Below are 25937 nucleotides of genomic sequence, written 5' to 3'. Positions count from 1 at the left end.
GCATGTGAATGGTTTTATGGTACACTTCAGGAGCTGATGCAATTCCAAATGGAAGCCGAAGAAAACAGTATCTGGCAAAAGGAGTGTTAAAGGTACACAACTTTGAACTCGGTTCAGCTAGTTTAAGTTGCCAGAATCCAGAGGATGCATCTAATAAAGTACTTTGCATTAGCAAACTGTGACATAATTTCTTCACGAGTAGGCAATATGAAATGCTCTCTTTTAATGGCTCGATTCAAGTCTTTTGGATCTAAGCAAATCCTTAGTTTTCCATTTTTCTTATCAACAATGACAAGCAAATTGACCCAGTCAGTTCATCAACTTCTCCCGAAGTACCGAAAAGAGCAATCAGAGGGTCACGTTCCAAGTAGCAATTAAGCATATGAGATAAAGTTAAAAAAATCTCTCCAGAATTTCTCCAAGCTAGGACAAGCCCAATACATATGAATAAGGGAAGCCTCACCCCCTTTACACTTATTGCAACAGGGACTAATATCAGGATAGAACCGTGATAATTTAGTTTTAGACACATGAGCCCTGTGTACAACTTTGAGCAGTTAAAAGACAATGGCGAGCACATAGAGAAATTGAATTAACAGCCCTCTGCATAATCCGTTCTCTCTACAAGTCCTATCATATGGGGCGTCCCCACCCACTGTTAACACCCGGGACATCTCAGTTCTCAGCTCTAGCACAATCTCCTTTACCATCCCCTGGGATCACTTCACCACAAGGGGCTACTACTGAGGACTGTACCCGGCTGATGGAATCCTCCCATGCCTCCAATGAGTTCTCCTCCTCCTGTACCTCTCTAATCAGCTCAACAAGGAGGGAGGGGGAAGCGTCTTATGGGACTGTCAGAGATCTCAAGCAATCATGTCCTGGGACTGGGCACCCTTGGCTATCTGGTCCATCCTTAGCTTATCCACCTCAGCTGCCTGAATGAGCCCTCTACGCCACAAACAATTTAGCTGCCTCTCTAGCTGAAAAACGTAAGCAGAAAGCTTCTCCCCCTTCTCGACACATATTCCAAAACCCTGCCATGAGCTCCAGTAGGCTCCCTGCCATAGCAAAAGTGCTCTCCAATGCACCCAGATAATCGGCAAGATTAGCTGAGGGTTGGTGTGTTTTCACGGATCTCACCACGTCAGCAGCCAACCCCTTCAAACTTTCAACCAATCTCTGTCTCTTTACGTCATCAGAATACTGTCACTCATCTAACAACTGAGAAGTCTGCTCCGCCCAAGTCTCATACTCCTCTTCCCCCTCGGGGCTGGGCGTTATTCCAGAGAATATTCTTAGCTTCCGGTGGGAACCCTCTGCCTGTGCACTGGGCCACTTATTCGCCAGAGAGGTAAGGGCTGATGCCAACTCAGAACTCTCACTGTTCACTGGGGGATGGGGACTAATTAGACATTCCAAATCTGACCAATCCTTCCCCTCACTCCTCAGAAAGAACAGAACCCTGTCTTTGAAGTCCTGACCCCCAGCTACGGGAAGTTCGTCTTGTGACTTGGCCCGCCCCGCTACCTTCTCCTCCTCCGTGACAGACCATGGCCCCGCCTCACCTGGGGCACTGATAGAAGCGGGCAGTTCCACCGCCGTTACATCAGTGCTAGTTTAAACTAAAACAAAGTCTGAGCTCGCTATTTTATCAAACTTCCGTGCTACAACCTCAACTTTGCCAACAGCTTTAACAGTACTCAAAAAATCGAATTAACAATTCATCCGAGGTACGAATATCCACCTCACACAACATGTATGCATTAGTTACCAGTATCCCTACGGAGATGCACCACTGCTCCACCCCGGCAGCATCCATCCCAGCACAGACCCACTGGTTCAATGCTTAGGGCAATCACACAGCATCCAATGAAATCAATCCTGGAACGATACCCCTACCATTGTAACCCTTAGGTTTGGCCAGCATGTGTTTGTCTAGGGGAAGGCAGCCTTTGGCCCAACCAAACTGAGAAGTCTCGTTTGTGTGGATGCTGCGTGATGTGTTGCCCGGTTACAAATCCAAACTGCAAAATATCAGACAGCACACCACACGCAATTAAATGAGTGAACTTTATAAATCATAATCTGACTATAGAGTTAGTAAAGAAAATAAAAAGAAAAAGGTTCCATTTTAATGAAACAGTCTAGTGTGCATGTTGGAGCTCATGATTTCATCCAGTCATTTCCCATCAACCTCCTCCGAGCGTCGCCGACTCTCGGACCCTCGCTCCTAGTCCACTCCATCCGGCGGTCTCCACTCACGTCTTTTTTCTTCATTTCTCGCTGACAAAAGAGCGCAAAATCCCTGCTCCCAGACCCACAAGAAAGAACAACATGCATCTAATTGTCTAGCATACATTCCAAAGGCCCCGTTATCTCCAGTCATAACACATACATTGCTGCTCCAGAGAAACCATTACCTAGCAGTGAAACATTATAGACAGACCATTACATTAGCAGTGAAACCTTAGAGCTTTACAATTAGATAAATAAATTACTATCCAAAGATCTGTTTGAATTTCACTCTAACTGGATGATCACTTTTCAAAATAGCTAGGAGTTGCCCTTTTTTCATCCAATGTTCTGTGACTGACTTCCACCTGTGGATTTTACCTAGCTTACTTTGCTTGTCAAGTTTTACATTGAATATGATTGTTTTCCAGAGTTCCATAAGACATAGGAGCAGAAATAGGCCATTCAACTCATCCAGACCACTCTGCTATTTCATCATGGCTGATCCTGGATCCCATTCAACTCCACACATCTGCCCTCTCACCATATTCTTTGATGCCCCGACCAATCAGAAATCTATCAACTTCTACTTTGAATTTACCCATGGACTTGGCCTCCACCACAGTCTGTGGCAGAGCATTCTATAGATTCACCATTCTTTAGCTAAAAAAATTCTTCCTTACTTTTGTTCTAAAAGATTGCCTCTCAATTTTAAGGTTGTGCCCTCTAGTTCTGGATACCCCCACCAGAGGAAACATCGTTCCATATCCACCTTATCTAGTCCTTTCAACATTCAGTAGGTTTCAATGAGATCTCACTGCATTCTTCAAAATTCCAGTGAGTACAGACTCAAAGCTGCCAAATGCTCCTCATATGTTAACCCCTTCATTCCCACAATCATCCTCCTGAACCTCCTCTGGACTCTCTTCAATGCCAATACATCCTTTCTGAGATAAGGGGCCCAAAACTGCTGACAATACTCCGTTAACACACAGAAAATGCTGGTGGAACACAGCAGGCCAGGCAGCATCTATAAGGAGAAGCACTGTTGACGTTTCGGGCTGAGACCCTTCGTCAGGACAATACACTGTGCAGCCTGACTAGTATCTTATAAAGCTTCAGCATTATTTCCTTGTTTTTATATTCTATTCCCCTTGAAACAAATGCCAACATTGCAATTGGTCTCTTTACCACACACTCAACCTGTGAATTAATCTTCTGGGAGAGTCTTGCTAGAGGACTCCTAAATCCATTTGCACCTCTGAGGTTTGAATTTTCTCCCCATTTAAATAATAGTCTACGCTATTGTTCCTTTTACCAAAATACATTATTGTACCTTTCCCAATATTGTTTTCCACCTGTGATTTTGCCATTCTTCCAACTCATCCAAGTCCTGCTGCAATCACATTGCTTCCATAAGCACCACCTACCCCTCCACGTATCTTCATATCATCCACAAACTTTGCCACAAAGCCATCTATTCCACTGTTTTGATTGCAACCAAGTTGCGCGCAGTATTTTTAATCTAAATTGTTGATGTAAATTAGTATCAGTAGAAGCCTCACTGCCAACTCCTGTAGCTTTTCACACTGTATGAGATCCACATCTTAGCATCATGCTCAATGGGAAGCTGAAAAAAGTGTTCCTTAATCCTACGATAATTTTATTAGTATTTAATTAATGTTATTTAGAAAAGACCAAAAGTTTTGCTTCTTAAAGATGAATATGCTTGTAAATTGACAAATTTGAAGCCTATTTACAATAGAAGCATTTACCAAATTATTAATGTTTTCATAGCTGTATTTCCTTCCATAACACATGTAGTGACCAATTCAACACAGATAACATCATGGTGATATGGATTTTCCTCAAATATAAATGCAATTTACACTGAAGGATCTATAAAACCAAACCTTGACAGAGCAATATTTCCTGTGTGTCTGTTCCTTTTTCGAATTAACTAATTATGTTAATGAAAGCAGGATATAATGTAGATTATAATTTCACTAAGAGCACTGTCTGGGTTTTATTCATGAAAGACAGCGTTTATGGTCCCAAGATGCATGCTGGTATTTCAACTGAAAATCAAAGGTCACCTGTAGAGATGTGCTGTGAATGAATAGTCCAAGATGGCCTGCAAACTTTTATCTGTTAAACCATTTCATGCAAACTTTGTCCAATATGGTATTAGTGCCTTTCTTTTCTTCTGATATATTTTTATGTTAATAATATGCAGAAAAGATCAGTACAAAGCATAACTAACATTGCACATGCTATTAGGGTAATGAAAGTATGCAACAGGCAGTGGGGTTAAAATGAACAAACTGGTATGTAAGTTAACTAATCAAGATTGAAGAGACTGTATTCCTTCCCCCACCACACCTTCTCCCACCATCCCAGGGCAAGACCAGGTGATAAATAATCAACCAAAGAATAGTTTAATCATGGTTATATCACACCTCTAAAGGTTGACACTGTCCTGAATACAATCAATAATTTGACTTTATTTTTCAGGATTTTCATGTTAAGGGAAATGTTTTCCCTCAATCTCTCTTCTACGTTCCATGTTTTAGAATAAAATATTGCTCAAGAAGAGGAGGAATGTCTTCTCAGAGCTTGTGATTTTTTGGAAATCTCTAACCCTAGAGGGAAGTAAAAGCTGAATCACTGAGTTTATCCAAGATCAAGCTAGACCGATATTTGGATCAAGGGATATAGATAGGAAAGTGGACCAGAGACTAAGATCATCTTAGCCATAAACTTACTGAATGGCAGAGCAGGTTTATGAAGCTAAACATTCAACTTCTGCTCTTGCCTTCTTAAGTCTGTGATATAGTCCCACAGCTGATCTAACCAAAATGATATTACAGTTGAGCGCAGCTCTGGGATAGAATAAAAATTTTCTAGATGACTGTCTGGTGGGTGATTGTTAAATTTGTGCTTTCCTTATTATCAACTTATTTTGATATGGGTTTTATACTAAAAAATGAGGCTATATAGATGACTTTACAAAAAAAAATCTGAAAAGTGAGCAATAGCAGAGAGAAGTGAAATGTGAAATAAGAAATAGGGCACCTATTCACTCTATAGAAACTGACAACAAAATTCATTAAAGTCAAAAATTTAACCAAATAATGATGGAGTAAAATTTTTTTTAAAAAACTAGATTGAATGCTTCAGAAGGCATCAGAGGCAGCTGTAGAAAGAGCAATGAAAATAGAGGCTATTAAAAATGTTTTCCAGATAGCAACCTTCGCTTTGTAACAATACTGATCATATACAGCCCTGGGAAATTGAAAATGTCACACAACTCTTTAAAAAGGGAGGGAGGCAAAAACAGAGACCAGTTTATTATATTAAAAAAAATTATAGGCTAATTAGCCTGACATAACGTGTTTTGTAATATGTTGGAGTGCACTGGGCAAATCAGCAAAGAATGGGAAAAGAAGTGGCAGATGGAATATAAAGGTGTAGACTATTTTCTAAACAGGGAGAAAATTCAGAAATTAGAGGTGCAAAGGGAATTGGGAGTCCTCTTGCAGCATTCCCTAATAGTCAACTTGCAGGTTAAGTTGGTGGTAAGAAAGGCAAATGCAATGTCAGCATTCATTTTGAGAGGACTAGAATATAAAAGCAAGAATCTATGCTCAGGCTTTATAAGGCATTGGTCAGACCACACATGGAGTATTGTGAGCAGTTTCTCCTTATCTAAGAAAGGAGATGCTGGCATTGGAGAGAGTGTCTAGGGGAGAGTCACGTTAATGATTATGGGAATGAAAGGGTTAATATTTGAAGAGTATTTGATGGCTCTGGGCCTGTAATTCCTGGAGTTTAGAAGAATGGAGGTGAAGGAAATCTTATTGAAAATTATCGAATATTTAAAGGCACAAATAGAGTAGACAAGGATTGCATGTGGGTGAGTCCGGGACCAGAGGGCACAACCTCAGAATAGAAGGCTGGAAATCTTAGATAAAATAACAAGTAGAATACACAAAGGAGAGTCAGCGGATGTTGTTTTCTTCGATTTTCATAAGGCCTTTGACAAAGCACAGCACATGAGACTGCTAAACAAGATAAGAGCACATGGTATTACTGGGAAGATACGAATATGGATAGAAGATTGGCTGACTGGCAGGAGGCAAAGACAGGGAATAAACTGGGCCTTTTCTGGTTGGCTGCCTGCCAGTGACTAGTGGTGTTCCGTAGGGGTTGGTGTTGGGACTGCTTCTTTTCACCGAGTATATTAATGACTTGTATAATGGCCAAATTTGTGGACAATACAAAGATAGGTGGAGGTGCAGGTATTGTTGAGGAAGCAGAGATTCTGCACAGGACTTGGACAGATGAAGAAAATCAGCAAAGAAGTGGCAGATGGAATGCAGTGTAGGGAAATGTATAGTCATGCTGAGGCTTTTAAAGGCATTGGTCAGACACTGGTCAGACCACTTTTGGAGTATTGTGAGCAGTTTAGGGCCCATTTACTAAGGAAGGATTGCTGGCACTGCTAAGAGTCCAGAAGAGATTCACAAGAATAATGCTGGGAATGAAAGAGTTAACATATGAGGAGCATTTGATGGCTCTGGGCCCATACTTGCAGAGGTTTAGAAGAATGGGGGAGGGTGGGTCTCACTGAAACCTATCAAATATCTAAAGACCTAGATAGAGTAGGCATGGAGAGGATGTTTCATTTAGTGGGGGAGTCTAGAAACACAGGGCACAGCCTCAGAATATAAGAATGTCCCTTTAGAACAGAGATGAGGAGGAATTTCTTTAGCCAGAGGTGGTGAAACTGTGGAATTCAATACCACAAATGACTGTGGAGGCAAAGTCATTGGGTATATTTAAAGCAGAGGTTGATAAGTTCTTAATTATTAAGGGCATCAAGTTACAGGAAGAAGGCAGGAGGGATAATAAATCAGTCATGGTGGAATGATGGCAGAGCAGACTCGATGGATTGAATGGCCCTAATTCTGCTCCTATGTTTTATGGTTTTAATGCTCTATCAATTTTTTTTATTTGGAAAAGTAGGGATTGTCAAATGCGCATATGGATGTTCATCTAATGCCAAGGATGGTAAATGGGTTGACGAAAGCACAGAACACAAATTAGAGAATGGCAGGTCAAGGTTATGTGCAAATTAAGTTTTCCAAGGATGAGCAATTCTGTGTAGTGATTGTGAATAGTTTGCATGTTTAAATATACTTTGTTATAAATGTGCATTTGCACTTTCTTCTTTAGAGAAAGTAAACACATATTGTGTAATTATTCTGGAAAAAAGTCAATGTTTTGTTTCACGTGTGATCACAAGTACCTTTAGCTCACCAATTATTTCTTTTTTTTAGTTCAAATTATACACACTAGTCTTCAATGTTTCAGAAATAGGATGCAAGTATATTCTGGGATCTAAATCTAAATCTTGATATTAAAAGTGTTTTTTTCCCCGCAAATGGCCATGTATAGCTTACAGGAAAAGAGTCCGACCAGTCTATTCAAGAAAAGGGTATTTCCATAAATGCAGAATTAGTTTTACAATAACCTATATGGAGATCAAAGAAAATATTCTGTTGAATACACTGGCCCTGGCATGCAGAGGTGTAATTGAGCATTCATTCCACCATGTGGAGAATAGAAAATTTCATTAGCAATTATAGCAAATGTTTATCATTTTTGTATTTATATCCTGTCTGCAATCTTACGATAGACATAGAGACACCAAACTATACAAGGTAAATTAAACTGCCAGAATTGTAAACAAAGAGATCCTATATGGGTCCTTTAATACTCAGTTTCTGACACTACCAACAGCAATTTCTTTCCCTGAATCTTCAGGGCCTGGCCTTTAATTACTTAATAAATTATATGTATCAGAAAATTCTACTTCAAACAGGATATTTAGTTTGCACCATCTTTCCTCACCTTAATTAAAATACAGGCAGGAAAAAGGAGCACTGTCTCTTCAAGAGTAATCATGGGTTACATGAGGAAAATATGGTTTTAACTGATAAATTCCAATCTTCAGTATTGTTAAGTAGATAGAATTACCTCATTCTATCACCCACTGCCATTCCTCTGAAAGTAAATCTATCAAGGAGAAAAAGAATAGGGCTCAGGTTATACACAAGCAGTCTGGGGTATCATAAATTGGATGCCATATTTCCAGAATGTTGTCAATATCACTGAAATGAAACATTTCAAATACACTCCGTAATGATAGTTTAATCATTGTGGCAACTTCAATGTTCTAATATATATGGTCATTATCACTGAACATTTCTATATAGGTATTTCAAACAGATTCATGTCCAAAGCTGCAATACCAGCCCCAATACTTAGTTTCTTAAAATACAATATATGAATGCAAAAAAAGTTCATGTAACATCAGCTCAAACAGTATAAAGTACTACTTATTGTAACAAAATATAATAAATGGTCTATTTATGATCCAAGGCTTTGGTAAACTAATCCAGATTTTATTTGAATCATAAATTTTATATATTCAGCATGAAATTTAAAGCAAATCTTTGTACTTGCAACAATGCCATGCTTTTGCTCATCAGCCAACTCCTAAAACAACTGGTTCATTGGTTTGGTAAATATAAAGGCACTGATTTTGAAAGATTTGTCTATTATATTAATTTAAAATGCATTAATATTAAAGCAATTTTAATTGAAACATTAATGGGTTGTCTGATCAGAGACATTTAGTTCAGAGCAGGAGACAAAATACACCTTATCCCTTGTATCTAAAATGGAAGCATTTTGCATATAATTAAATTTTACTAAAACTAGATTGATATTAACCACTTATTTTTTGTGGTTTTATTTGGGTTTTTTTGATTCACAAAATCAAGGTACTTTGAACCATTTGAAAACTTGAATCCTGCATATCCGTAGTAATCAAAAGCATAGCCAGTGCAGTATTCACATAATTTCCTGTTTCTTGGATTGAGTCTTCAGTGCAAGGATTCATGGCTTGCAATAAAAAATAATTAAGACACAATATTTGCAATTAAAGTTACTGTTTGAAACAAATATTCTACATACACTGAAATTATATATGTTTTAACATTCAGTTTTCAATTTCAAATCAAATTAAAATACATTTCTAAAATACCATTATGTCAACTGTATATGAGAAAATATTCAATTATCAAAATTATTGGAAGTTAAATGACTGATTAAAATTTGCCCTTTTGGTTTTGATGTACTATATAATAAACTTAAGAAGAATTTAAATGTTCTTAGCAGCTTCATATTTTGATGCAAATTGGTTTGTGTACCCTCTTCTCTTCAGCTTACTGACTTAACATTATTCTATTGATGCAAGGAAAATAGTGTCTTGCATTGTATTCTAGTATGCAAAAGATAATGTATATAGAACCATTAGTGTACTATAAATAAGCAAAATTATGAGGCTAAGCACAGATGACTGCAAAGAAAACAGAAAAAAGGGTTTAGGAAAGTAACTGAAAGCTTGATTGAAGAGGCTATTGTGAGAAATTGGGAATAATGTGGAGAGCCGGGGTAGCCAGACACACTAAATAATTTGGGCCCGCAGATTTAAGGCACCTCTACCTGTGATAAAGCAAACGAACTTTGAGTTGTAAAGTTGACCAAGATCACACAATTAATACATTTAGGGTAAAGAGAATAGAAATGGAGATTTTGTGGAATAATCTGCAAACTGGTAATCCACCACAGAGTCAATGTCATGGAGCTTTACAACAGAGAAAGACCCTTTGTTAATGCTGAATGTGATGCATGCCTACCCACGCTAATTATTTACCTGTTTTAGGTCTGTATCCTACTTTGCTCTTATCCAAATACATGTCCAAAAGCCTCTTAAACATTCTAATTGTTTCCGCCTCTACCATCTCCTCTGGCAGCTCACCCCTTAGGACCACCAGCAAGCTTGTGAAAAAACTTGCCCTTAGATCTCCTTTAAATTTCTCCCCTTTCACTTTAAATCTGTGCCCTTTAGGTTTAGACTGATTATTTGGTCTAGTCTATGGCCCTCATCTATAAATCACTATTAGTTCACTCTTCAGACTCTTATGCTCCAGTAAAAATAAGCTTAGTCTATCAAATCTCTTGTCGTAACTAAAGCCCTCCAATTGCAAACAATTGTGGTGATTCTCCTCTGCACTCTTTCTAATGTTAACATTTCCTTCTTCTAGTGTGGCAATCAGAAATGTGCAATACTCCAAGTGCAACCTAACCTACGTAAAGCTGTGATTAAGACACCGTTTGGAAGATCACATCAATTCTAGCTCTGTTAATGAAGTACAGAAGTTCTTCTAGAACAAAATACTCAAGAATACACTTCTAAGTAACTACAAAATTAAATTGGGAAAAGAAGCTAATGTAAGTGCTAGAAGCAAACCTTTAACACTTGTATAGCAGAATGGATGTTGATAATTTGCAAAATGGAGTGAAATCCATATATTCTTGAATTCCATTTGTCATTACAATTTTTGATACCAGATCAGATTAGATTAGGTCAATCACATGTACATTAAACATACAGTGAAATGCATACGTAGTTTGCATTAACAACCAACACATTCTGAGGATGGGCGAGGGGCAGCCTGCAAGTGTTGCCACACTCCTGGCGCCAACACAGTATGTCCACAATGTTCAGCAGAACAACACACAGCTAGCATACAACCAAACAGACAGAGCAACAGCAAAGCAAGCCCACATCAGGGATTACTGGCCCTCGTGCTTGGGACCCACAAACTGTTGTCTGTGACCTCAACTATCGCAGGCCTTTGTCTTCAGCGCCTCACGGCTAAACTTCCATCCTTGAAGATCACTGGAGTCCGACACCTGAAACTGCCAACTAACCTTGGACTTCTGGATCTACTGACTGACCTCGGGCCTCCAGACCTGCCCCTCACAGACCTCCGACCTTGAAACTCACTAACCTCAGGGATCACCAGCCCTGACCTCCATCTTCCAGAAAAACGGGTTCGACATCAGGACATGCCAACATATCCTCTGATATGTTTCCACCAAGAAACGTAAAACTCCTCACCATCTTCACCTCCGTTCCCCGAAAGAGAACTGGCTCATTGACCTCTGGCTTCTTCCTCCTATAGTTAGTTATCAGCTCTTTAGTTTTTCTGACGTTGAGTGAGAGGTTGTTGTTGTGACACGTTCAACCACAATTTCAATCTCACTCCTATATGTCAGTCTGTCACCACCATTGATTTGCTATCAGCGAACATAAATACACCATTGGAGCTGCACTTATCCACACAATCATAAGTATAAAGAGAGTAGAGGAGAGGTATAAGTACACAGCCCTGTGGTGTACCTGTGCTGATGGAGTATGGGGGAAATGAATTGCCAATCCATACTAACTGGGGCCTGCCAGTGAGGAAACTGAGAATCCAGTTGCACGAGAAGGCACCAAGGTCCAGGTGTTAGACTCTTGAGGGAATGATAATGATAAATTCTGAGCTGTAGTCAATGAGGAACATCCTAACAAATGCAGATAAGTGAAGAACCAATGAAATGGTGTCTACTGCTTACCTTTTGCAATGGTAGGCAAATTGGAGCAGATACAGGACAGTCCTCAGGCAGGAGCTGATATGCTTCATGACCAACCTCTCGAAGCACTCCATCTTGGGGATATAAATGCTACATCCACTGTGAAGTTCTACTGGACAGGCTATTGCATTCTTCTTGGGTACTGGTATATCTGATGCCTACATGAAGCAGGTGTGTACCTCAGACTGCCAAAATAAGTTGAAAATGTCCCTAAAACTCTAGCCAATTGATTAGCACAGATCTTCAGTACTTGACCAGGTACACTATCTGGCCAGATGCTTTTTGTGAATTCACCCTCCTGAAGGATCCTCAGAGAGTGAGTGGACAGAGTGGACAGGCACAGTGGACAAAAGGGCCTACTTCCATTTTGCATGAAACTCTAAAACTGCACCTTTGCAAAACTACAGATTCAGGAGAAGCCTCTGCAAGGGGGCAATTTTGTTAGGGTTTTATATAGAGGGAAGCAGGCTACTTGTTCCACTTGGAACTCACTGTTTTTTACACTAACTATCCAAGAATTCCCAAGAATAGTACAGGATAAGCAAAGAGCAAAAATGAAGGCTGACAACTGAGAAAGGAGCACAGTTGGTTCTCCAGAGAAGCCAGAAAACAATGTCATTTTATTAGCAGGTGTAAAACATTCTTAAACACTGATATTCATGTAGCTCACATCCCTGAAACCAATATGCCTACTGACTTCTGCAAAGTAATGCAATGAATAAAAATTCAGTCTTATTATTCCATTTGTATCCACCTTGTCTGCAATAACTGGCCTGGATATTTGAGTAGCAGACATTTATCTATTACATCCCTTTTTCCAGCATTTGGTCTATAGTATTCTAGCCTAGGCAATTTATGTGTTTGTTGAGGTACTTCTTAAATGCTGTCGGCTACTCTGCTTCTACCACTCTCCATTCCAGATCTTCACTACTCTTTGGGCAGAAAAGGTCCGCTTCACATTCCCCTCTAAATCTCTTACCTCCACCATAAATTTATGTTATAAATTTACCTGTTATAAGGGGTAAAGTTTTCTGCATTCTACTCTATCTATACTAGAATTTTATATTCTTCTGTCATCTCCCCTTTAAACTTCCTCCTTTCCAGAGAAAACAGACCTAGCTCTTCAATTTCTCTCTCATCTAAAATGCTCCAAGGCAACAATCTTCAGCAAGAAATCTCCTCTACACTCTCTCCAGTACTAACACATCAATCCTACGATATATTTACCAAAACTGCATACTGTATTCTGACATTTGACCAATGTTTTATTAAGTTCAAACATAACCTATATTCAATGCCTCACTTAATGGAGGCAGCATCCTATATGCCTTCTTCATTGCGTGTCCTCAGGAAGGGGATGAGATTCTTTTATAGAAGGTACCCAGTATTTGAACATTTAAATTAAGGCTTTAGTTTTAAAATAAATCTTAGAACAATGCAAAGTACACAACTATCAAATCATTTTACATTCCACACATCTGGATGCATCGTATGAGGGAGTAGTAAAAGCAGATTCATTAAAACTTGCAATAGATATTTGGGTAGTCAGGAAACATTTTTAGAGGCATTGAGAAAGAGAAGGAGAAAAGAATAAATTGGATAGCTCATGCTATTTATTTTTAAATATGTATACACAGAAAATATGTGTGGTTGGGAAGGCCAGCATGTAGGTATGCTTCTAGAAACTGGTTCACACATTGTTGGTACATGGGGAGTTCCAGGCGTTTGATTTGGCAGTGAGGATAGAATGATGTTAATTACGGAGTTGGAAGGAATTAGGATTTGAAAGAAACTTTAAAGTAACTGTACTCAGAGATTTTAAACATACACAAATGCCTTGTAATATATACTAACAAATTCACTTTCACTCTAGAACAAGCAATGACATAAAACAAAAAAATCACCTTCTTCCGGTGCCCCCCCATCTCTTTCTCGCATGTTCCACTCTCCTCTACTACATGATTCCTTCTTCAACCCTGCACAGATGCTGCCTGACCTGCTGTTTCTCCAGCATTTTGTGTTTATTCCTCTGGATTTCCATCATCTGCAGAATCTCTTAAGTTTATGATCAACTTTGGTCTCATTTTTAAACAACAATATGTATGAAGAAAATCAAGGAAGCAGTTAAGAATCATTTAGTAGGGGAAAAGGGCCTTACTTTCTCATGCAAATTTTACAATCTGAATTAAGGTGGTGGATCAAATTTTTGAGCTGGTTTGAAGATCTGAATCAGTGACTCACAAACTGGGCTGTGCTGGTGTCAAGTGTTATGGGGGGGGGGTCAGTGGAAGTTTAGTAATATCGAAATAATTTCAATGAAAAAATACCAGAAAACATAAAAATAAATTATTGGTTCTTTGATTGTCTTGGCTATATGTCTGCTGATAGTCCCTGGGACAATCCCAAATCTTTTAAGAGAGTATCCTGCTATATTATGCATTTACGGGACAGGGTTTGATTGTACTTTACAGAATGTGACCAAGTTGGGTCTTCATTCAAAATGGCTAGGATAAAGAATATTAAATAACTATCAAACTACCTATCCATTGGTCCATTATTAATAACTGGCAAAAATAGAAAAATGAATTTAATTTAGCTCAAATTGTTCAACTGGCATTGGGCTGCTTATTAACAATGTTAACAGGATTACCTGCCTAGTTTTGATCTTCAGGAGAAGGTCATCTGCCAGGGTGTTCCATAAACTGCAGATGTTGGAATTTGAATCAACAGAAAAATGCTGGAGGAACTCAACAGGTCAGTCAATTTCTCTCCATAGATGGTGTCTGACCCATTGAATGCCCTCAGTGTTTTGTGTGCTGCACAAGGATGTTCAAGTATTTTCTACATTTTCTAAACATGACAAGACCGACAATATTTAATTGAACGCCCATGTCTTCTACATAAATGTGAAGAAATGAAAAGAAGGAAAAATAATGGTAAATCAGTCTGAAGAGATAATTAGAAATTGTATTAGAATTTAATTATACAGTCAGTCCTCCTTAATCGCGAGTTCCGCATGCGCGGATTCAACCAACCGTGGATCGGGAAAACCCGGAAGTTAAACACTATTCGCCTTGCATCTCCTTTGTTCGCTACTTGTGTTGTGAGCGAGAGGAAGGAGTTTAAGGCTAGTAAGGGATGGCTGGCTAGCTATGTAAAGTGCTACAGCCTCAAGAACCTAAAGATCACAGGAGAATCGGAATCGGCTGAAGGCAGCATCAGCATTCCCAGAAGAGCTACGATGGTTGCATCTGTACTGAACATGTACAGACTTTTCTTTCTTGTCATTATTCCCAAAGCAATACAGTATAACAACTATTTACAGAGCATTTACATTGTATTAGGTATTATAAGTAATCTAGGGATGATTTAAAGTATACGGGAGGATGTGCATAGGTTATATGCAAATACAACGCCATTTTATGTAAGGGACTTGAGCATCCGTGTTTTTTGGTATCCGTGGGGGTCCCAGAACCAATCCTCCGCGGATAAGGAGGGCCGATTGTAATTCAGTAACCAAAACAATCAATCTGCTTACTGAAATGAGGTTGTTGGAAATATTCTTAAACAAAGCATATGCTGACTGAGGTTTTAAACAGAAGGAAACCTCTAACCGAAATTTCTGAAATTCGAGAATCTCAATTACATTTAAGAAAATATTCAATCCAGTAAACACCAGAATTTGCAATGTATAAACTGAGGACTCAACCTTAATAGACAATAGACAATAGGTGCAGAAGTAGACCATTCGGCCCTTCGAGCCTGCACCGCCATTTTGAGATCATGGCTGATCAGCTACTATCAATACCCGATTCCTGTCTTGTCCCCATATCCCTTGATTCCCCTATCCATAAGATACCTATCTAGCTCCTTCTTGAAAGCATCCAGAGAATTTGCCTCCACTACCTTCCGAGGCAGTGCATTCCAGACCCCCACAACTCTCTGGGAGAAGAAGTTTTTCCTTAAATCTGTCCTAAATGACCTACCCCTTATTCTCAAACCATGCCCTCTGGTACTGGACTCCCAGCATCTGGAACATATTTCCTGCCTCTATCTTGTCCAATCCCTTAATAATCTTATATGTTTCAATCAGATCCCCTCTCAATCTCCTTAATTCCAGCGTGTACAAGCCCAGTCTCTCTAACCTCTCTGCGTAAGACAGTCCAGACATCCCAGGAATTAACCTCGTGAATCTATGCTGCACTTCCTCTACAGCCAGGATGTCCATCCTTAACCCTGGAGACCAAAACTGTACACAATACTCCAGGTGTGGTCTCACCAGGGCTCTGTACAAATGCAAGAGGATTTCCTTGCTCTTGTACTCAATTCCCTTTGTAATAAAGGCCAACATTCCATTAGCCTTCTTCACTGCCTGCTGCACTTGCTCATTCACCTTCAGTGACTGATGAACAAGGACTCCGAGATCTCTTTGTATTACTCCCTTACCCAACTCTATACCGTTCAGATAATAATCTGCCTTCCTGTTCTTACTCCCAAAGTGGATAACCTCACACTTATTCACATTAAACGCCATCTGCCAAGTATCTGTCCACTCACCCAGCCTATCCAAGTCACCCTGAATTCTCCTAACATCCTCATCACATGTCACCCTGCCACCCAGCTTAGTATCATCAGCAAATTTGCTGATGTTATTTTCAATGCCTTCATCCAAATCATTGACGTAAATTGTAAACAGTTGTGGTCCCAATACCGAGCCCTGTGGCACCCCACTAGTCACCACTTAATAATCTTATGGCAATTTGAAAATATTCTAGAACAAGTCAGTAATAAGGCACAACATTTGTTTTCACACCACCACAATGCAAACTTATGTAGACAGCATTAAATGAGTTCACTGCAGAGTTGGGTTTTTAAATTGCAGAGCTGGAATATGGGTTTTGAATCTTAAATCTTGAGACGGTTCCTCATACTTATTCTCAGGCACAATGATTAATCATAATTTGCCCAATCTGCTGTTTTAATTTGCTTACTCCTTACACACTCCAATTTGAAAGTATCCAGCATGGAAAATGGACAAATATGAATGTGTACCTTAGAAAAAAACACCATCTAAATCAACTATCTACTTGATAGTAGACAACATGCCAAAAACAAAAATGATATCTGTATGGAGAGAATTGGAATTATTTTTATTATAGATATTTCATGGACTCAAGGCAATTGAATCCGGTTAAGAATAATTATTATATCCATAAAAGCAACCTTTTTTGTCAGTGTTCCGTTTTCCTTTAGTGGGTGACAACAGTTCTGACATTCCAAAAACCTCCCTCCATTTGTAACCTACAAGTCAAATGTAATATAGAATGCACTCCACAAATAAACAAAGCTTGACATAATCTAGTTCAAATCAACCTGCTTGATTCATGCCCAGTCCACCAACTTAAACAATCATTTCTTCCACCACTGTTGTGTAATGTTTACAGTGTGCATTACCTACAAACTGGCCTACAGTCCACTCGTCTAGCTACTTTTACCAACATCTACCAAACCAATACCATCAGGTACGCAGTGAGCAGAACTGCTCCCTCACAAGTCTAGCAACCCAGTTTTAATCCTGACCACTGACAAATCCTGGAAGTTCTTACCTATCTAAAAAGCATTAATTGAGTGCTTTCACTACAATAGCAGTTTCTCATGAAGGTGACACATTACCACCTCCTTAAGGACAAACAGATACTGAGAAATAAATGCTAGTCACACGTTTTGAAAAATTTACAAATGTATCATTGTTTTCCTATTTTTAACAAATAGACATTCACCTAGGGCTTCTGAACTTTATTATATTTTTCAATTAAACAATATCACTTTAAGTTACATTGCTGATCTAAGTACTTGTTTCTACATGTTAAATTTATTTTTAAAACTGTTGACTGAGGTGTGAAATTTCAGTTGGGCCAGATCAAAAATGTAAACTCTTCAAGGAGTTAATGTGTAGAAGAACTAATCGTGCATGAAAAGCTAAAAATTCAAAAACTGAAATGTCAGCAGTTCAAAAGTATTCACCCCCCCCCCCCCCCTGCACTGTTGCTCAGTACTTGTTTGAACCACCTCTCACAGATATTACAGTCAGTAGTCTTTTTGGGTAAGTCCAATAGCTTTGTACAATATGATGGAGCAAGATTCATACATCCCTCCTGTGCCAGGTTAGTTGGGGAGCATCAGTGGATAGCAATCTTGAGGTCTGCCAGAGATGTTTATTCTGACTCCGACTCTGACTGGACCATTCAAGGACTTCAATTCTCGTCATTTGAAGTTGCTCTGGCAGTGTGTTTTGGATTGCTGTCCTGCTGGAAGATGAACTTCCCCCAACCCCCCCCCCCCCCACCCCCCAAGTCTAAGCTTTCTGGTAGAGGCTAGCTGGTTTTTATCCAAGATTTCTCTGTAGTTAGCAGCATTCATCTTCCCCTTAATCCTGACCAGATTTCCAGTCCCTGTTGATGAAAAGCATCCCCACACTATGATGCTACTCCACTATATGTTACAGTTGGGATGGTGTTACCTGACTGATGCATAGTACAGTTGACCTTCACTAATCTGACTACCTGTAATCCAGTTCCTTCGATAATCCGACACTGATTTCAATTTTTCCGGGCAACTGTAATTTTAAATTTCCCGGGCCACCGTACCAATCTGCTGCGCACTGTTTTGGTTGCTTTAGATCTGTTCATGTGTTGGCGCGCTCTTGTAAGCACAGACAGGCATTTCCTGCTTGTTTTCCTGCATTTATTAATATCATTGGCTCTTTTTTAGCCCCAATTATGGGCCCAGTGAGTAAAGGAAATGCACCTCATGCTGTGAAGCGAAAACACCGCACATTATCCATTAAAGATAAGGTTGAGCTCTTAAAAAAACTGGACACTATCAGTGAAAAGCTTGTGCGAGTGTTACAACATTGGCTCTTCCAGTGTACGATATAAAGAAATATAAAGAAACAGAAAGAAAAACTGCTACCTTTTTTTGCTGATAGTGGCTCAAAGAAACAGATGAGCGTAAGAAAAACAATGAAGAAATTCAGAACTAGATAAAGTGCTGATAACTTGGTTTAATCTTCGTGTAAGTGAAGGTGTTGGACTATCTGGAGATATGATGAAGGAACAAGCAAAAGTGTTTCATGAAGAACTAGGACTAGATTATGAGTGTGACTATAGTGAAGGCTGGCTTCATCGGTTCAAGCGGCATCATGGCTTACAGTTTTGTACAGTATGTGGTGTGTGGTGAAAAATGTTCAGCAGACAAGGAAGCAGCAGCAGAGTTTGATGAAGAAACTGTTGTGCCAGTTTCAGCACCAGTTCCTGATGCTTCACTCATTTTTCAAGATGAAGATGTTGATGATCCTGACAACCCCACACTTGCAGACACATAACTTTGCCTGAAGGTATATTAAATGTCTCACTTTAGAAGTGGAAGCGCTCAACTTTTCTGTATGTTAATTCCTGTACATTTACCTGTACCCTTTATTTTATCAGTGCCTGTACAGTATATATTACTTTATTAAAATTTCACTTGCTACTCATTTAATACTTGTTTCATTATTATCTAACTTGTACTGATTTACATGATATTTTAAAGATATGATGAGGCAGTTAGTTATTGCTTAATGTGATCCTTCTGTAATTCGGCATTTTCACTAATCGGGAACTGCTCAAGTCCCAATGGTACCGGATTAAAGAAGGTCGACCTGTATTAGATTCACACCATACGTGCCACTTAGTGTTGAGGCCAAAATTCCACCACAAGACCTACTCCACATCTTTACAATATCTTCTAAGTGATACTTGCAAAGTCTTTATGGGCAAGGATATACTTTTTTTTTTAGCCAGGTCTTATTCCTTGCGCCTCTTCCCTAAATACCCATTTTATGCAAGGTCTTAGAGTTTGTGGAGCCATGAACTTAATCTCCAGTTGCAGCCACTAACTTCTGCAGCTCACTCAGGCTACATCCACACTAGACCGGATAATTTTGAAAATGCCGGTTTCATGTAAAAACAATAGGCTCCCCCACTATGCGTTTTTGAAAAAATCTCTATCCACACTGAAACGGAGATTTCGGTGAATCTCCTCCTCCTGCGCATGCGCAGGACACATCCACCAAAAACAAGTGACATGTTTAGTGTCGAATCTCGCCGTAAAAGTGCGCGTTTGTGTAGTTACAGACTAGAAAAACTTAAAACGATGGACAGCTGTTGGCTTCCGCGCAGAAGGACTTAAAACTTTAAAAAAAAGCAAATACTGGAGCGTACGGCGGCAACTGACAGGGAGTTCACGGACAGATTGACCCGGCTGATGACGAACATTGAAAAACTGACCAACTCTGTTGCATTAATAAAGTACCTTGTTAAATGTATAAAACATGTCTGCATCAGTCTTAGCTTGTATTTCCATACAATGTTACATTAGGCTGTTACACATCTATTGTCAGAGAAGTACTTGCATAAATAGGTAAACCACCTTCATACAAGGACAGAAAACAGGGCAAAGTGAGTACAGTATACTTATTTATTCAGTAAGTTATAGGTCAAAGTATTTGGTGAGTACATTTCTAACTCTTCTGGCTTCAGTCTCGTTGCAGTCTGTTCTGAAATTGTTAGGTTGCGTTCAAGAAAACAATGAAATAGCGCGCTGCCGTCTGATAGCATTTTCAGAAGTCTCCGGTTACTCCGTCCACACTGATCTGCCCGAACAGCATTTTCAGAAATATCCAGCCTGGAAAGCATTTCTGAAATGCTCTGGTTTCAGGGGACAAAAACACCATTTTAGTGTGGACGGACGTTAAAAACGAAGAGAAAAAGCTTCGGTTACGGACTTATCCGGCGTAGTGTGGATGTAGCCTCAGAGTAACTATTGGCATCACAGTAGCCTCTCTTACAAATGCAATTCTTCTCTGGTGACTAAGTTTAGAGGGGTGGCCTGACCTAGGCAGTGTGGCTGTGGTTTCATATTTTTATCCACTTTTTCACGAGGGACTGCACTGAGCTACGGGGTATGTTCAGTGACTCAGAGAAGGTCTTGTACCCTTCCTCAGATTTTATCACTTCCCTCTATTATCATTTCCCTAACTTGCCTTGACCGTTTTTTTATCTTCATTTTGGTTTGTTCTGTTGAAAATCTACCAAACTGTTGAAACTTACATTGGGGAGAGGGTGGAATTTATTCTTATGAATTCATTGAAAACAAGATGGTCCTCGAGTTTTTTTTATATCAACAAAATTGGTGAGTTGGTAAGATGATATATTGATACTAAGGAAAGTTAGCATAGTAATTACAAAGGGGATGAATACTCTTTCAGCCTCACAATTCTGGTTTTTAACTTTTAGTAAATTGTTGACAGGTTAAATTTTAAATTTAGAAAATGAGAGTAATATGTGAAAATAGTTGTGGGAGTTGAATACACTATGAAGGGGCATTTGCAGTCCAGCAGGATGGATAAGGACGGATTTGTCAGCTGCTGTAGGAGCTGCAGGCATTTTCTGCTGAGTGGGAATGCAACAAATAGAAATTGGGTTGAACCAAGCAGAGATGAGCATGCCAAGCAGACTGACTGACTCAGTCACTCACTGTTTCAGTGAGGCCAGGTGGCGCTACTCTTCCCACACCTGTTCGCTCCCCTATCACAGCTGTTTCTGTGATCTTCTTCCAAACACTCCTTTTGTCCATTTCTGACTTGCTACCAATTTGGATTACAAACAGTTCTCAGGAACAGAACCCTGTGATGAGCTGAAAACTGCTTGTTCTATGTACCAAATAAATAATTTGTCCTTCCTGCCTTCCTTCACATCTCACCCAAGTGACTCAAATAGTTGAGTATTTAAGGTTTGTGAACTACTTAATAATCAAGAGATATTGAGGCCCTGGTTAAGAAAAAGAAGGAACTGCATTGTAGGTATAGGCAGACAGGAACAAATAAGGTCCTTGAGGAGAATAAGAAATGCAAGAGAACATTTGAAGAGGAAATTAGGAGGGCTAAAAGAAGGCATGAGGTTGCTCTACCAAACAAGGTGAAGGGGAATCTACAGGTATATTCAGAGCAAAAGGATAGCAAAGGACAAAATTGATCCTCTGGAAGATCAGAGTGGTAATCTATGCGTGGAGCTGAAAAAGGTAGGAGAGATCTTAAATAAGGTGGATGATCTTGTTGTACTATTACAGATTGTCAGTTATGATATTGTAGCCATTACTGAATCATGGCTGAAGGATGGTTCTAGTTGGGAGCTGAATGTCCAAGGTTACACACAATATCAGAGAGATAAGAAGATAGGCAGAGTGGTGGTGTGGCTCTACTGGTAAAGAATGGCATCAAATCAGTAGAAAGATGTGATATATGATCAGAAGATGTTGAATCCTTGTGGGCTGAGGTAAGAAACTGCAAGGGTAAAAGCACATTGATAGCAGTTACATACAGGCCTCCCAACAGTGTAAATGTCACTCCATTCTTTAAGAAAGGAGGAAGGCAGCAGAAAGGAAATTATAGACCAGTTAGCCTGACCTCAGTGGTTGGGAAGATGATGGAGTCAATTGTTAAGGATGAAGTGATGGAGTACTTGGTGACAAGGGACAAGATAATACAAAGTCAGCATGGTTTCCTTCAGGGAAATTCCTGTTGGAATTCTTTGAGGTGATTACAAATAGGATAGATAAAGGGGATGCAGTGGATGTTGTATATTTAAACTTTCAGAAAGCCTTTGACAAGGTGCCACACATGAGGCTGCTTACCAAGTTATGAGTCCATGATATTACAGGAAGTTTACTAACATAGTTAGAGCATTGGCTGATTGATAGGAGGCAGCAAGTGGGAATAAAAGGATCATTTTCTGATTGGCTGCCAATAACTAGTGGTGTCCAACAGGGGTTGGAGTTGGGACCACTTCTTTTTATGCTGTAGATAAATGACTTAGATGAAGGAATAGATGGGTTTGTTGCCAAGTTTTCAGATGATACGATGATTGGTGGAGGGGTAGGTAGTGTTGAGGAAACAGGTAGGATGCAGAAGGACTTAGACAGATTAGGAAAATGGGCAAGAAAGTGACAAATGAAGTAGAATGCTGGAAAATGCATTGTCATGCACTTTGGTAGTAGAAATAAATGTGCAGACTATTTTCTAAATGGGGAGAAAATCCAAAAATCTGAAATGCAAAGGACTTGGGAGTCTTTGTGCATAACATCCTAAAGGTTAACTTGCAGGCTGAGTCAGTGGTGAGGAAGGCAAATGCCATGTTAGCATTCATTTTAAGATGTCTAGAATACAAAAGCAAGAATGTGATGCTGAGACTTTATAAGGCACTGGTAAGGCCTCACCTTGAGTATTATGAACAGTTTTGGGTCCCTCATCTTAGAAAAGATGTGCTGGCATTGGAGAGGGTCCAGAGGAGGTTCACAAGGATGATTCCAGGAATGAAAGAGTTATCATACAAGGAATGTTTGATGGTTCTGGGTCTGTACTCACTGGAATTCAGAAGGATGAGGGAGGATCTCATTGAAACCTTTTGAATGTTGAAAGCCCTAGACAGAGTGGATGTGGAAAGGATGTTTCCATGGTGGGAGAGTCTAGGACAAGAGGGCACAGCCTCGGGATAGAGGGGCACACTTTTAAAACAGAGATGAGGAGAAATCTCTTTAGCCAAAGGGTGGTGAATTTGTGGAATTTATTGCCACAGGCAGCTGTGGAGGCCAGGTCAGTGGGTGTATTTAAAGCAGAAATTGATAAGTTCTTTATTGGACATGGCATCAAAGGTTACGGGGAGAAGGCCGGGAACGGGGGTTGTAAAGGAGGGAAAAAAAGGATCAGCCATGATTGAATGGCGGACCAGACTCAATGGGCCAAGTGTCTTAATCCTGCTCCTATGTCTTATGGTCTTAAATAGATATTTTGCATCTGTATTTACTCAGGAGATGGACACGAAGTCTATAAATGAGGCAATGCAGCAGCAAAGTCATGGAACCTATGCAGATTACAGAGGAGGTGTTTGCTGTTTTGAGGTAAGTTTGGGTGGATAAATCTCTAGGGCCTGATAATGTGTTCCCTTGGTCCCTGTGGGAGGCTAGTGCAGAAATTGCATGGGCCCTAGCAGAGGTATTTAAAACATCATCAGCCATGGGTGAGGTGCAGGAGGATTGGAGGATAGCTAATGTTCTGTTGTTTAAGAAAGGCCCTAAGAATAAACCAGGAAATTATAGGTCAGTGAGCCTGACATCAATAGTGGGGAAGTTTTTGGAAAGGACTAGATATATAAGTATTCAAATAGAGAGGGACTGATTAGGGATAGTCAACATGGCTTTGTGTGTGGTAGGTCATGTCTAACCAATCTTATAGATTTTTATGAGGAAGTTACTTAGAAAATTGAAGGCAAGGTGGTGGATGTTGTCTAAATGAACTTTAGCAAAGCCTTTGTTAAGGTCCCACATGGGAGGCTGGTCAAGAAGGTTTAGTTGCTTGGCATTCAAGATGAGGTAGTAAACTGGATTAGACATTGGCTTCACAAGAGAGGCCAGAGAATGGTAGTAGATGTTTGCCTCTCTGACGGGAGGCCTGTGACTAGTGGTGTGAGGTAGGGATTGGCACTGTGTACATTGTTGTTTGTCATCTCTATCAATGAACTGGATGATAATGTGGTAAATTGGATCAGCAAATATGCAGATGACACCAAAATTGGAAGTATAGTAGACAGTGAGGAAGACTATTAAAGCTTGCAGCGGGATCTGGACCAGCTGGAAAAATGTCTGAAAAATGGCACGTGGAATTTAACGCAGATAAGTGAGAGGAGTTGCAATTTAGGACAACCAACCTGGCTAGGTCTTAAGCGGTGAGAGGTAGAGCACTGAGGAGTGCACAGTACAAAGAGATTTGGAAATACAGATCCATAATTTCTTGTAAGTGTCATCACAGATAGACTGGGTCATAAAGAAAGCTCTTGCCGCATTGGCCTTCATAAATTAATATAATGAGTACAGGAAGTGGGATGGTATGTTGAAATTGTATACGGTGTGGTTTGAGTATTGTGTCCAGGTTTGGTTACCTACTACGCAAAAGATGTAAATAAAATTGATCGAGTGCAGAGAAAATATACAAGAATGTTTCTGGGACTTGAGACCCTAGTTATAGGGAAGGTGGAAGAGGTTAGAACTTTATTCCCTAGAATGTAGGAGCTTGATGGGCGAAGTGATAGAGGTATACAAAATTATGAGGAGTATAGATAGAGTAATGCAAGTAGGCTTTTTGCATTGAGGTTGGGTAAGACTACAACTAAAGGTCAGGATCTAAAGGTGAAAGGTGAAATGTTAAGGGGAACATCAGGGGGATCTTCTTCATTCAGAGGGTAGTGATAGTGGTGAGTGCGGAATCAATTTCAACACTTAAGAGAATTTTGGATAGGTATATGGGTGGAAGGAGTATGGGGTGCTATGGTGTGGGTATAGGTCAATGGGAGTAGCCAGATTAATGGTATGACATGCACTAGATGGGCTAAAGGCCCTGTATTTGTGCTCTGGTGTTCTATGATTCTAATAGGAGGGTATAATTATTAACATTAATAGTTTGTGTATAACCATCTGCTGGTACAAAATCTCCTTGTACTTTGAAAATGGAGGAAGTTCTTGAAGAATTTGATAGGAAGATTATAAGAAGATTACAGAGGACAAGTTTTCTAGTCCTAAACTTGTTAATTAATGTGTCATAGTTAGAATTCGATGTTATAAACATGGTGGAATAATTTAAGAGATTTAAGTCATTTGCTTTCTCGAAGAATATTTTCAATGTAGAATCTTCTTTGTAGAAGCTGAATACAATGTTATTAAAGATCAGATTGCAGTGAAGAGAAATGATACAACCATCATGCCTTTAAAATCTGATTCAATAAAACGAGTGGCCAAATGCCAAATGTGCTGGAGCTTTTGGAAAGCATCAAGTTGGATAAGTCACTGGGACCAGACGGGATGTACCCCAGGCTACTGTGGGAAGCGAGGGAGGAGACTGCTGAGCCTCTGGCGATGATCTTTGCATCATTAATGAGGACGGGAGAGGTTCCGGAGGATTGGAGGGTTGCGGATGTTGTTTCCTTATTCAAGAAAGAGAGTAGGGATAGCCCAGGAAATTATATGTAGACCAGTGAGTCTTACTTCAGTAAGCTGATGGA

At 39.7% G+C, this 25937-nt stretch overlaps 1 protein-coding gene across 6 annotated transcripts in view; it reads right to left on the bottom strand.

Annotated features, from left to right (window-relative positions):
* dcaf6 (ddb1 and cul4 associated factor 6) overlaps positions 1 to 25937 on the bottom strand; it is a 169998-nt gene that overhangs the window by 30128 nt on the left and 113933 nt on the right. For 5 of the 6 annotated variants that reach the window (XM_073045489.1, XM_073045490.1, XM_073045487.1 and 2 more), the window contains one exon: positions 8278 to 8316. The exons of the other annotated variant lie outside the window; for it this stretch is intronic. In XM_073045489.1, coding sequence (XP_072901590.1) covers positions 8278 to 8316 — 39 coding nt within the window. The remainder of the gene's footprint in view (positions 1 to 8277; positions 8317 to 25937) is intronic. 6 annotated transcript variants of the gene reach the window in all.

The sequence above is a fragment of the Hemitrygon akajei genome, chromosome 5 (genome assembly GCF_048418815.1).
Source record: "Hemitrygon akajei chromosome 5, sHemAka1.3, whole genome shotgun sequence".
Classification (NCBI taxonomy): Eukaryota; Metazoa; Chordata; class Chondrichthyes; order Myliobatiformes; family Dasyatidae; genus Hemitrygon; species Hemitrygon akajei.
This window is presented reverse-complemented; position numbering and strand designations above follow the sequence as displayed.